The 12,249-nt window shown below is 47.7% G+C and overlaps 1 protein-coding gene across 1 annotated transcript in view; it reads left to right on the forward strand.

The window, feature by feature from the left end:
* LOC128422132 (collagen alpha-1(XIV) chain-like) overlaps positions 1-12,249 on the forward strand; it is a 71,619-nt gene that overhangs the window by 33,974 nt on the left and 25,396 nt on the right. The window contains exons 9-11 of the mRNA XM_053405736.1: positions 1,015-1,128; positions 5,453-5,608; positions 7,690-7,806. Coding sequence (XP_053261711.1) covers positions 1,015-1,128; positions 5,453-5,608; positions 7,690-7,806 — 387 coding nt within the window. The remainder of the gene's footprint in view (positions 1-1,014; positions 1,129-5,452; positions 5,609-7,689; positions 7,807-12,249) is intronic.

Below are 12,249 nucleotides of genomic sequence, written 5' to 3' on the forward strand. Positions count from 1 at the left end.
CTTAATCCAGAATGCGGCAGCTAGACTGGAGACCGGGAGTGGCTGCCAAAACCACATAACACCGGTCCTGAAAGACCTACATTGGCTCCAAGGATGTTTCTGAGCACAATTCAAAGTGTTGGTGCTGACCATGAAAGCCCTAAACGGCCTCAAAGGCCCAGTAGACCTGAAGGAGCGTCTCCACCCCATCATTCAGCCTGGACACTGAGGTCCAGCACAGAGGGCCTTCTGGCGGTTCCCTCCCTGTGAGAAGTGAGGTTACAGGGAACTAGGCAGAGGGCCTTCTCGGTGGTGGCATCTTCTCGGTGGTGGCACCCGCCATGTGGAACGCCCTTCCATCAGATGTCAAGGAAATAAACAACGATCTGACTTTTGGAAGACACCCGAAGGCAGTCCTGTTTAGCGAAGTTTTTAATGTTTGATGTTTTATCACTTTGTTGTTGTTGTTGTTGTTCTGTTGAGAGCCACCCAGAGTGGCTGGGGAAACCCAGCCAGAAGGGAAGGGTATACTATTATTATTATTATTATTATTATTATTATTATTATTATTATTATTTATTATATGTTGGGGGTAGGAAATTGGAGTTGTAATCCAAACTAGGCTGGATTGGGAAACTAGGCTTGAGAAAGGTTACCGTAGAGACTTACTGGGTGTCCTTAATCAGAAAGAGGCATGTCCATGACTGAGAAAAACCACATTTGAAAATTCTGGTGGGAACCGACCAGATCTCTGCCCTCTGGACTGATCTTTGTGAATAAGGACTTGTTTGTTTTTGTTTCTTTATTAAATTTGTATACTGCCCTTCCTCCGGAGATCTCAGGGCAGTTCATACATAAAAATACAAAACAAAGACACAAAATGCGTAAGAGAAACAAAACCAAAAGAAACCCGTAATGCCCCTTTAAATGTGTTGTGTAATTTATATACATGCAAGGCGTATATATTGCTTGCTCAGGAGATCTGTTTGTTGCACCGTGGATTCATTCTTCAGCTTGTGTCCTTTTGTTTTGAAGCATCCATACCTATGGTGACTCATTTCCGGGTCGTAGAAGAAGGACTGTTCAGCCTGAAAGTGGCTTGGACTCCTCCTTTGGGAAAACTGGAAGGCTACAAGGTCTACCTGCCAAGTAAGTCAACGGAGTCCCTGCTAGATTTGTGTGTTTGTGAGAAAATGCATTCAGGGAAAAGGAATACAGTGGTACCTCGGTTTTTGAACATAATCCGTTCCGGAAGACGGTTCAACTTCCAAAACATTCAAAAACCGAGGCACAAAGGGTGGTCTGCCAATTCAATAGAGAAAATTGTGAAAAACAACAGATACACACAGCAGAAGCATAGCTGTCAACTTTTCCCTTTTCTTGCGAGGAATCCTATTCGGGATAAGGGAATTTCCCTTAAAAAAAGGGAAACGTTGACAGCTATGAGCAGAAGCCGTTCGACTTCCGAGGCGCGTTCAAAAACTGAAACGTTCAGCAACAGTGACATCCAAAAACCAACTTATTCCCAAACTTAAAACCATGGAGAGACCTGGTCTGAATAGAGACATTGGAGTCTTATCTCATTATACACGATAAAGCTATCTCACCCCTTGCTTTTTCCTGTAAGACCAATTGCGTCGTCAACAGGTTTACCACACCTATCAGCCAATCACCCATTCCCACCACCCTTCTGAGTAATACCCCTCCCCACCCTCTCACTATACATAAGGGTCTGGTGACTTCTGTTTCAGCGTATCTGAAGAAGTCTGCATGCACACGAAAGCTCATACCAAGAACAAACTTAGTTGGTCTCTAAGGTGCTACTGGAAGGAATTTTAAAATTTTGTTTCAAGGTTGGCGCTGTGGGTTAAACCACAGAGCCTCGGACTTGCTGATCAGAAGGTTGGCGGTTCGAATCCCCGCGACGGGGTGAGCTCCTGTTGCTCGGTCCCTGCTTCTACCAACCTAGCAGTTTGAAAGCACGTCAAAAAACAAGTAGATAAATAGGTACCGCTCCGGCGGGAAGGTAAACGGCGTTTCCGTGCGCTGCTCTGGTTTGCCAGAAGCGGCTTAGTCATGCTGGCCACATGACCCGGAAGCTGTACGCCGGCTCCCTTGGCCAATAAAGTGAGATGAGCACTGCAACCCCAGATTCGGCCATGATTGGATCTAATGGTCAGGGGTCCCTTTACCTTTTTTAACCCAGGGTCTACAGCAGGCATAGGCAAACTCCAGCCCTCCAGATGTCTGGGACTACAATTCCCATCATCCCTGACCACTGATCCTGTTAGCTAGAGATGATGGGAATTGTAGTCCCAAACATCTGGAGGTCCAGAGTTTGCCTATGACTGGTCTATAGCACGGTGCTTAGGGTCCCCAACATGGTGCCCAGGGGAGCCACACTGCTCACCAAGGCTCTTTGCCCTACCCAATATTCTTCTTCTTCTTCTTCCTCTTCTGGTTTGGTGGGTTGTTGTTTTTTGTTTTTTTCTGGGGGGAGGGTGGTCAACTCAACTCACTCTGGACAAATCGTTCATTGGCTCTGATGAGCCCAATTCAGTTTCGGATCCAAGATTTGTCTAGACAGGATGCTCAGCCCTCAAAAACATCCATCCCACCAAAGAAAAATTGGCAGCGCTCAGAATGCCCCTCGCCAAACATGTGCAAAACTCCTGCACGCACCCCCAAAACAAGTAAAATTCAAACAGAAAAAGCAGGCCACACCCCTTCCCCCAATACAGCAAAGGCTCACTGAGAAATCCAGTGGAATATATTTCCAAAATCAGGACCTAAAAACTCTTCAAACAGGAGATGTGGATGTTCCTGTGGGATCCTCCGAGTCTTCTATTTATGATTCTTCTGATATTGCAACCTTTGAGAAGTCAAGGGGAAGGCTTGTTAATATGTCTGGTCAAAACCTTTGCAAATTAACCTTTGGATTTTGTATAAAAATGTGCAGCGATGTTGGTGGGAGGATTTTACAGTTGCACCAGGGAATGCGATAGATAAAATCATCCTTTATTTATCCTGCCTATTTCCAGAATAAAACTCAAAGAAGTGAAGAGGGTTTGTAGATAGGTAGGGACTGGACGTGGGTGGCGCTGTGGGTAAAAGCCTCAGCGCCTAGGGCTTGCCGATCGAAAGGTCGCGGTTCGAATCCCCGCGGTGGGGTGCGCTCCCGTTGCTCGGTCCCAGCGCCTGCCAACCTAACAGTTCGAAAGCACCCCCGGGTGCAAGTAGATAAATAGGGACCGCTTACTGGCGGGAAGGTAAACGGCGTTTCCGTGTGCTGCGCTGGCTCGCCAGATGCAGCTTGTCACGCTGGCCACGTGACCCGGAAGTGTCTCCGGACAGCGCTGGCCCCCGGCCTCTTGAGTGAGATGGGCGCACAACCCCAGAGTCTGTCAAGACTGGCCCGTACGGGCAGGGATACCTTTACCTTTACCTAGGGACTGGATATGCACCTCCTCCAGAAAGTAGCCGGACCTAATAATCCTGCTTGTTGTTGTTGTTGTTTAGTCGTGTCCAACTCTTCGTGACCCCATGGACCAGAGCACGCCAGGCACTTCTGTCATCCACTGCCTCCCGCAGTTTGGTCAAACTCATGCTGGTAGCTTCAAGAACACTGTCCCACCATCTCGTCCTCCATTGTCCCCTTCTCCTTGATCTTTCCCAACATCAGGGTCTTTTCCAGGGAGTCTTCTCTTCTCATGAGGTGGCCAAAGTTTTAGAGCCTCAGCTTCACGATCTGTCCTTCCAGTGAGCACTCAGGGCTGATTTCCTTAAGAATGGAACGGTTTGATCTTCTTGCAGTCCATGGGACTCTCAAGAGTCTCCTCCAGCACCATAGTTCAAAAGCATCAATTCCTTGGCGATCAGCCTTCTTTATGGTCCAGCTCTCACTTCCATACATCACTACTGGGAAAACCATAGCTTGAACTATACGGCCCTTTGTCAGCAAGGTGATGTCTCTGCTTTTTAAGATGCTGTCTAGGTTTGTAATTGCTTTTCTCCCAAGAAGCAGGCGTCTTTTAATTTTGTGGCTGCTGTCACCATCTGCAGTGATCATGGAGCCCAAGAAAGTAAAATCTCTCACTGCCTCCATTTCTTCCCCTTCTATTTGCCAGGAGGTGATGGGCCCAGTGGCCATGATCTTCGTTTTTTTGATGTTGAGCTTCAGACCATATTTTGCACTCTCCTCTTTCACCCTCAATAAAAGGTTATTTAATTCCTCCTCACTTTCTGCCATCAAGGTTGTGTCATCTGCATATCTGAGGTTGTTATTTCTTCCGGCAATCTTAATTCCGGGTTGGGATTCATCCAGTCCAGCCTAATCCTGCTTAGCTTCACCAAAGTGGGGCATTGATGGGAGGTTGTCTCCTCTGAAGGAGACATTACAAAGCTTGGGGTCCATTCTGGATCCTTTGCTGTTACCTGAGGCTCAAGTGGCCCCAGTGACATTGAGAGCCTTCCCTCAGCTCTGGCTGGCTTCCTTTCCCCCAGCCCTAGCATGCAATGAAGACAAATATTTCTATGTGTATTTTGTCCTCCAGCCTGGTACCGGTGAGATAAAAGGTGGGATAACACTCTTAATTATAATTCAATCTGTTATTTCCCATTTCATAATATTAAATTTTCCCCATGTGAAGTGTTGTTTCCTGTTCTGTGTCTGTTGTTTAGTCATTTAGTCGTGTCCAACTCTTCGTGACCCCCTGGACCAGAGCAGGCCAGGCACTTCTGTCATCCACTGCCTCCCGCAGTTTGGTCAAACTCATATTGGTCTCTTTGAGAACACTGTCCAACCATCTTGTCCTCTGTGGTCCCCTTCTCCTTGTGACCTCCATCTTTCCCAACATCAGGGTCTTTTCCAAGGAGTCTTCTCTTCTCATGAGGTGGCCAAAGTATTGGAGCCTCAGCTTCAGGATCTGTCCTTCCAGTGAGCAGTCAGGGCTGATTTCCTTCAGAATGGATAGGTTTGATCTTCTTGCAGTCCATGGGACTCTCAAGAGTCTCCTCCAGCACCAGAATTCAAAAGCATCCATTCTTCGGCTATCAGCCTTCTTTATGGTCCAGCTCTCACTTCCATATGGAAGTACCAGGAAGTTTTAAAAAAAGAGTGCCCCTGAGCATGTACAGAGGATTTACCTGTTGCAGTTGCCTGGGACACATTTGCGACAGGAAGGATGATGCTGAGCTGGAAAGGACGCCCCAAATGATCAAGGAGTTGAAGCAACTCTCCAGTGAGGGAAGTTTGGCACATTTCCCTTTTGTTTCCTTACTAAACCTTAAGATACCTCGTTCCCTTAAGCCTCCGCTTCCTGGATTTTCAGATGCCTGGGTCCCTTAGCTCCTTCTGGATTCCCAAACATTAAGCAGCCATTCCTTTCCTTTCTGCTGCCTTCTCCCCCAAAATTTCGTCCCAGCTCCTGAGTGGGCTTGACTCAATTTGCTTTTGTTTCTACCTCCTGCACAGCAAACAGGCCTGGGTCGACCTCGGAAAAGATTCTGGCCAGAGATGTCTCCTCACATGTCCTTGACAACTTGCAGGAGGACACAAACTATACGGTCAGCATTTATGCCGTCTACCCAGAAGGGCCGAGTCAGGCGGCGTCAACGACTGGCAGAACTTGTAAGTCCTTCCAAATGTTTCTTTGTTGTTTTTCAGATCCGTTTCGGGAACAGGACCCCCATGTAGGGGGCTAGCCATTTCTAGGTCCATTTGCCCGGAACTGGCATCCTTGTGCAACATCCTTAGGCACTTGCCAGGGGCCTGGCATCCTTAGCTCAGCAGGTAGAGCATCGGTTTTGCATGCGGAAGGTGCCAGGTTGAAGTCTTGGCATTTCCAGGTGGAGCTAGAGGAAACCCCTGCCTGAAATCCTGTTTAGCTACTGTCAGTCAGTGCAGACATACTGGGGGGGGGCCCTGATTGGGTATAAGGCAGCTTCTTGCAGAGGGTGGATTTTATAAGTATGTTTCATGTACCGTATTTTTCGCTCTATAGGACACACTTTTCCCCCTCCAAAAATGAAGGGGAAATGTGTGTGCGTCCTATAGAGCGAATGCAGGCTGCGCGGCTAAGCCCAAAGCCAGAACAGGGAGACGTAGCGCTGCGCAGCAATCTGTCTCACTGTTCTAGCTTGGGGTTAGCTGCGCAAAGCCTCCACAGGGCAGTGGGGTGAAGGCCCCCCGCTGCCCTGCGGAGGCTTCAGAGGCTGTCCCCTGTTCTAGCTTGGGGATGGCTGCACAAAGCCTCCGCAGGGCAGGGGGTGCCTTGACTCCACTGCTCTGTGTAGGCTTCAAAGTCTGTGCTCTGGGGGCTTCAGGCAGCTATCCGCAAGCCTTTCAGAGTGCAGCAGGAGTTCTCGCTGCACTCCAAAGGCTTGCGGATAGCCGCCTGAAGCCCCCGGAGCACAGCGCGAACTCCCGCTGCGCTCTCCGGGCTTCAGGCAGCTATCCGCAAGTCTTCGGAGCCCAGCGGGAGTTTCCGCTGCGCTCCGAAGGCGTGCGGATAACCGCATGAAGCCTGGAGAGCGAGAGGGGTCTGTGCACACCGATCCCTCTTGCTCTCTAGGCTTCGCTTCGCTGGAGAGGCGCTGCACAGTTTTCCCTCTTTGCGCAGCGCCCCTTCAGTGAACCAGGAGGAGAAATGGAAGGGAATCCGTTCTCCTGCCGCTTCGCTGAAGGGGAACTGAGCAGAGAGGGGGAGAATCTCCCCCCCCCCCGTTCTCCCCTTCCTATGGTCCGGTGTGTCCTATAGAGCGAAAAATACGGTATATCCCACTTTTCCTCCAAGGATCACAAGGTGGAGTACATGATTCTCCTCTCTTCCTCCTTTAATTGACACAACAACCCTGTGAGGCAGGTTAGGCTGAGATTTTTCCAAGGCCACCCAGTGAGCTTTATGGCCGAGTGGGGATTTGAACCCAGGTCTCTCCCAGGCCCTAGTCTGGCCCTCTGGTCACTACACCACACTGGCTCCCTGGGAGCTACGTGGCATTTATATTCCCCGTAACTTTCCAGGCTGAGGGTTTTGTGGAAATTTAAAATAACGGCTCCGCCCTGCCACATCTGTTCTGCAACAGATGACATTAGTGCAGCCTTTCTCAACCTGTGGGTCCCCATATGTTGTTGGACTACAACTCCCATCACCCCTAGCTAGCAAGGCCAGAGCTCAGGGATGATGGGAGTTGTAGTCCAACAACATCTGGGTGAGAACCGCTGCATTAGGGGATGGTGTACTAAGGTTTTGGCATCCAGTTCTTAACCAGTAATAATACTAATACTAATAGTAATAATAATTTATACCCCGCTTATCTGGTAGGGTTTCTCCAGCCACTCTGGGCAGCTAACAAAATATTAAAAACACAATAAAACATCAAACATTAAAAACTTCCCTAAACAGGGCTGCTTTCAGATGTCTTCTAAAAGTCGGATAGCTGTTTATTTCCTTGACATCTGATGGGAGGGCGTTCCACAGGGCGGATGCCACCACCGAGAAGGCCCTCTGCCTGGTTCCCTGTAACCTCACTACTTGCAGGGAGGGAACCGCCAGAAGGCTGTCGGAGCTGGACCTCAGTGTCCAGGCAGAACGATGGGGGTGGAGACGCTCCTTCCGGTGTACTGGGCCGAGGCTGTTTAGGGCTTTCAAGGTCAGCACCAACACTTTGAATTGTGCTCAGAAACGTACTGTGAATGTTTGTCTCCTGCAGTAAAGCTGGTGCCCGTGGGGAACTTCGTGCTCCAGAATGCAACAACCAATACTATCCAGGCCAGATGGATGCAAGTCAGAGGTGCCTCAGGATACAGGCTGACGTGGGAGTCTTCAGGTAGAGAGCATCCTTACTTTGGTTCTTTGCAGCAAAGCGACCAAGCACTCACTGAAGAATGTGGATTTTCAATAATAGTCAAATCTGGGGGCCAGAAAACCCGTGACATTGATTATGGTGTTATAGAGGGGTTTTTTTTGGGGGGGGGTAGTCCTTTTAAACCAGCGGTTCTCAACCTGTGGGTCCCCAAATGTCGTTGGACTACAACTCCCATCATTCCTAGCCAGTATGACCAGTGGTCAGGGATGATGGGAGTTGTAGTCCAATAACATCTGAGGACCCACAGGTTCAGAGTCGCTGTCCCTAGAATGGTAGGATTTTGATTAATTGGGATGTCTTCAAAAGTACAAGCTGCAGAGCTGTGCCAGACAAGGAATTCCTAGGCTGGCTTCCACAAACCAGCCTGGCTGGCTGGCCTTTTGGAAGAGCAAATCTGTTAATATGACAAAAGGGGTTGATGGGGCCATCCGAGATGAACCCTTTGGACTGGGGAGACAGATGTTGCCAAGGTGATCGGTGTGTGTGTGTGTGAGAGGTGACAGGAAAAGAGAGGCTTTTTTGAGCAAGGGGACCTGGGAAGAAGGAGGAAGAGGAGAGAGTGGGATCCATCTTGGGAAGGTTGGCTGGGAAAGATGCCTTGGACCTCATGGCTGGAGGGCAAGCCCCTCTCGAAATGACTCCTTTCTGGGTTTGAAATGTTCAGGTTCCAAGTTGTTCGAGAACTAAGCTGTTCAAAAACTGAGGTACCACTGTATTTATTTTTCCCAATTTGAACAGTATTTATTCCCCCCCAAGGGGGGTGATTTTCTTGAGTCAGTATGAGAGTACCCCTAAACATTTTTTTTTAAAAAGCACTGATATATAAAATTATATATCAATGGAAAGATAATTTAATGAAGAATGTAATGCGATAACTTTTATGAAGGATTGTTTATTATAACAGCAGTCATAAAGACGAAATGTGAAACACACAGAAAAAATGAGATATGCATGTTAAATTGCCATGTTGGCACTTTGCGATAAATAATTGGGTTTTGGGTTGCAGTTTGGGAACTCTAAAAAGTTCGCCATCACTGCCCTATACAAAATTGTAGTTACAAAGCCTGCCCCTCTGATGCCAATCAGGGCTGCCGGCTGGGCGGCGACAGCAAAGGACTAAATCCTTCATATGCCTATGCCTGGGTCGTGATCCAAATCAGACACACACACACTGTGCACATTGTAGCTCCACCCACTTTTGCCTCTGTCCCTGCCCACCCCGGCATGTAGTCCAAAATGTGATGCAGATCTGAATTCAGAAACGGCAATATTCAACAGCTAGGAGGAGGTGCATTTTAGACTCCCAAAGCGCTCTGCAAGTGACCTTAGAGTGGCCATTCTGGAGCAATAGCACTGAAGAAACAGTGTGCAGGATGAAACCGCAGAACATCTGAGGTTCAGTGTGGATCGAAGTGAGGCAGCATTTGTCAGAACACGCCTGGGGGGCACACGCAGCCCCTGGAATGACACAGACCTCTCTGGGTGTCTTCCTGATGAAGCACAGCCTGGAATGTTCTCAAATCAGTCCCGGCATGCACTTGTGACACATATCAAAAGACATGTGCACGCTCACTCAGCAGAGTATAGCAGAAACGATCGTGGAGTGTGAGTGTAGCCTTCTAAGTGATTTATTAAGCAATATATACAGGACAGAGCAACCATGGTGTCCTCTCACTTCTCCTTCTAGAGAGAGAGTAAAGAAAAGTACAAAAATACAGTACAGCGGAAGAGAGATAAGACTGACTTCTGTTCTCACATTTCCCAAGCCTAGAAAGTATGTGCGCTTTATGTGTGTTAACTGGTTAACCGATACCAGCAGGTCTTGTGTCCTCGAGAACTGTTTTGTGAATCACCAGGGTTAGTTTGTTGTTGTTGTTGTTTAGTCGATGAGTCGTGTCCAACTCTTCGTGACCCCCTGGACCAGAGCACGCCAGGCACTTCTGTCTTCCACTGCCTCTCGCAGTTTGGTCAAACTCATGCTGGTAGCTTCGAGAACACTGCCCAACCATCTCGTCCTCTGTCGCCTTCTCCTTGTATACTCCATCTTTCCCAACATCAGGGTCTTTTCCAGGGAGTCTTCTCTTCTCATGAGGTGACCAAAGTCTTGGAGCCTCAGCTTCAGGATCTGTCCTTCCAGTGAGCACTCAGGGCTGATTTCCTTCAGAATGGAGAGGTTTGATCTTCTTGCAGTCCATGGGACTCTCAAGAGTCTCCTCCAGCACCATAATTCAAAAGCATCCATTCTTCGGCGATCAGCCTTCTTTATGGTCCAGCTCTCACTTCCATACATCACTACTGGGAAAACCATAGCTTGAACTATACGGACCTTAGTTAAAGCTATGGTTTTCCCAGTAGTGATGTATCACTGTCTGCAATTTTCTGCATTTCGTTTCCGCCTGATCCCCCTGTTTACAATTCGACGCGTGCATGCCCCAAAGCATTGTGTATGAAACACCTGAAACTCAGAATCTAACACTCGGTGCATCTGATGCAGCAGACTGTAGCCTGTGAAAGCCCGAGACCATAATAAATTTGTTTTCCGGAGGCGCCGAGTTTGTTATGTGTAAGAGCACCTGGAGTCTCAAGTGGCGCGGCCTCTGGAGAGCCACATAAAACTGCTTTCTCCCCTTTTTTCTCTGAATGCACAGATAGCTCTCAACTAGGCTTGTTACTATGGAGATTCGGAAACCTACGAATGAGCAAGCTTAGGTCATTGTCAATTGGAGCAACAAGGCAGCTATCTTCCAATTCATGCGCGCGATTTGTTTAACCTCCGCGCCCCCAGAGACGCCAGGTGTATTCTGGTTCGAAGAAGAGGTTTCTCAGTGGAAAAGAGTTTTTTTAAATTAAAGGGGAAAAACAGGCTAGGAGGTGAGGATTGAAAAGGAAAAGAAATAAAGGAAGCTCTTTGAACAGGAAGGAAAAGCGAAACAGCTCATTTGCTCGGATCTGTAAAATGAGTAAATGTTGCCACCTAGTGCTGGAACAAAATGCAGCCAACTTTGTAATTTCATGGCGGAAAATAATATACAGAGAGGGATGTACTGTATATTAGCAGACAACAACAACAACAACAATAACAACATAATTTATTATTTATACCCCGCCCATCTGGCTGGGCCTCCCCAGCCACTCTGGGCGGCTTCCAACCGAATATTAAAAACAATACAGCATCAGACATTAAAAACTTCCCTAAACAGGGACGCCTTTAGTTGTCTTTTAAAAGTAAAATAGTTGTTTATTTCCTTGACATCTCCTGGGAGGGCATTCCACAGGGCAGGCGCCACTACCGAGAAGGCCCTCTGCCTGGTTCGCTGTAACCTTACTTCTCGCAGTGAGAGAAGCTCCAGAAGGCCCTCGGAGCTGGACCTCAGTGTCTGGGCTGGACGATGGGAGTGGAGACGCTCCTTCAGGGATACTGGACCAAGGCCGTTTAGGGCTTTCAAGGTCAGCACCAACGTACTGGGAACCAGTGTAGGTCTTTCAGGACTCGGCGGCCGCTCCCAGTCACCATTCCAGCTGCCGCATTCTGGATTAATTGTAGTTTCTGGGTCACCTTCAAAGGTAGCCCCATGTAGAGCCCATTGCAGTAGTCCAAGTGAGAGATAACTAGAGCATGCACCACTCATGCACTTATACTTTAAAAGAAATTAATTAGAAGCCACAGGGATGGCCTTGTGTTATTTTATTTATTTTATATCAGTAATTTTCAACCTTTTCAAACTCAAGACCCACTTCTAACAAAACACGCAATCTAGGACCCATTTCTTAACCTTTTGCCATATTTTGAATGATTATAGTCCTCTTGTATGTTTTATTTTATGTGGTTTGTAACAATTAAGTAAAACTGAATGACTGTGTCGCGAAATGATGCATGCCTAAAAAGTGTGTCACCAACATGAAAAAGTTTGGGAAGCTCTGCAACAAACATTAAAAACCTCCTGATACAATTTATAGTCCTACAGACAATGATCCTTTTCTTTTCTCAAGGTTGGCAAAAGGTTTGTAGGTATGTTCAGGTGGCAGGATGGGATATATTGTTTGTTAATATTCTTCCTAACTTGCGCTAGCAAGTTTCTTTACTTAGCAGAGTTTACATTCCCCTTTTACATGCACAGCAGATAGCTGGTTGCGGGCTCATGTGAGCCTCTCACTATTATACAATTCAGTCTCTCTCAGAGTGAATTGTACGTTCCTGGTAAGTTCCCTTGAATCCCTCCTAGAAGAATAAAGACATGACAATCTTATTTAAAGCAATAAAAGAAGTTTACTCACATCAGTTCACAGTTGGGCTCCTGAAGGCAGACTAAGTTACAAATATGTACATGTGGATCTACCCCATATGGGGGAATAACCCCATTGCTACTGCTAGCTGAGGGCTAGCAGAGCAGCCCTAGCTAAAAG

Source organism: Podarcis raffonei, chromosome 10, assembly GCF_027172205.1.
Source record: "Podarcis raffonei isolate rPodRaf1 chromosome 10, rPodRaf1.pri, whole genome shotgun sequence".
Lineage (NCBI taxonomy): Eukaryota > Metazoa > Chordata > Lepidosauria > Squamata > Lacertidae > Podarcis > Podarcis raffonei.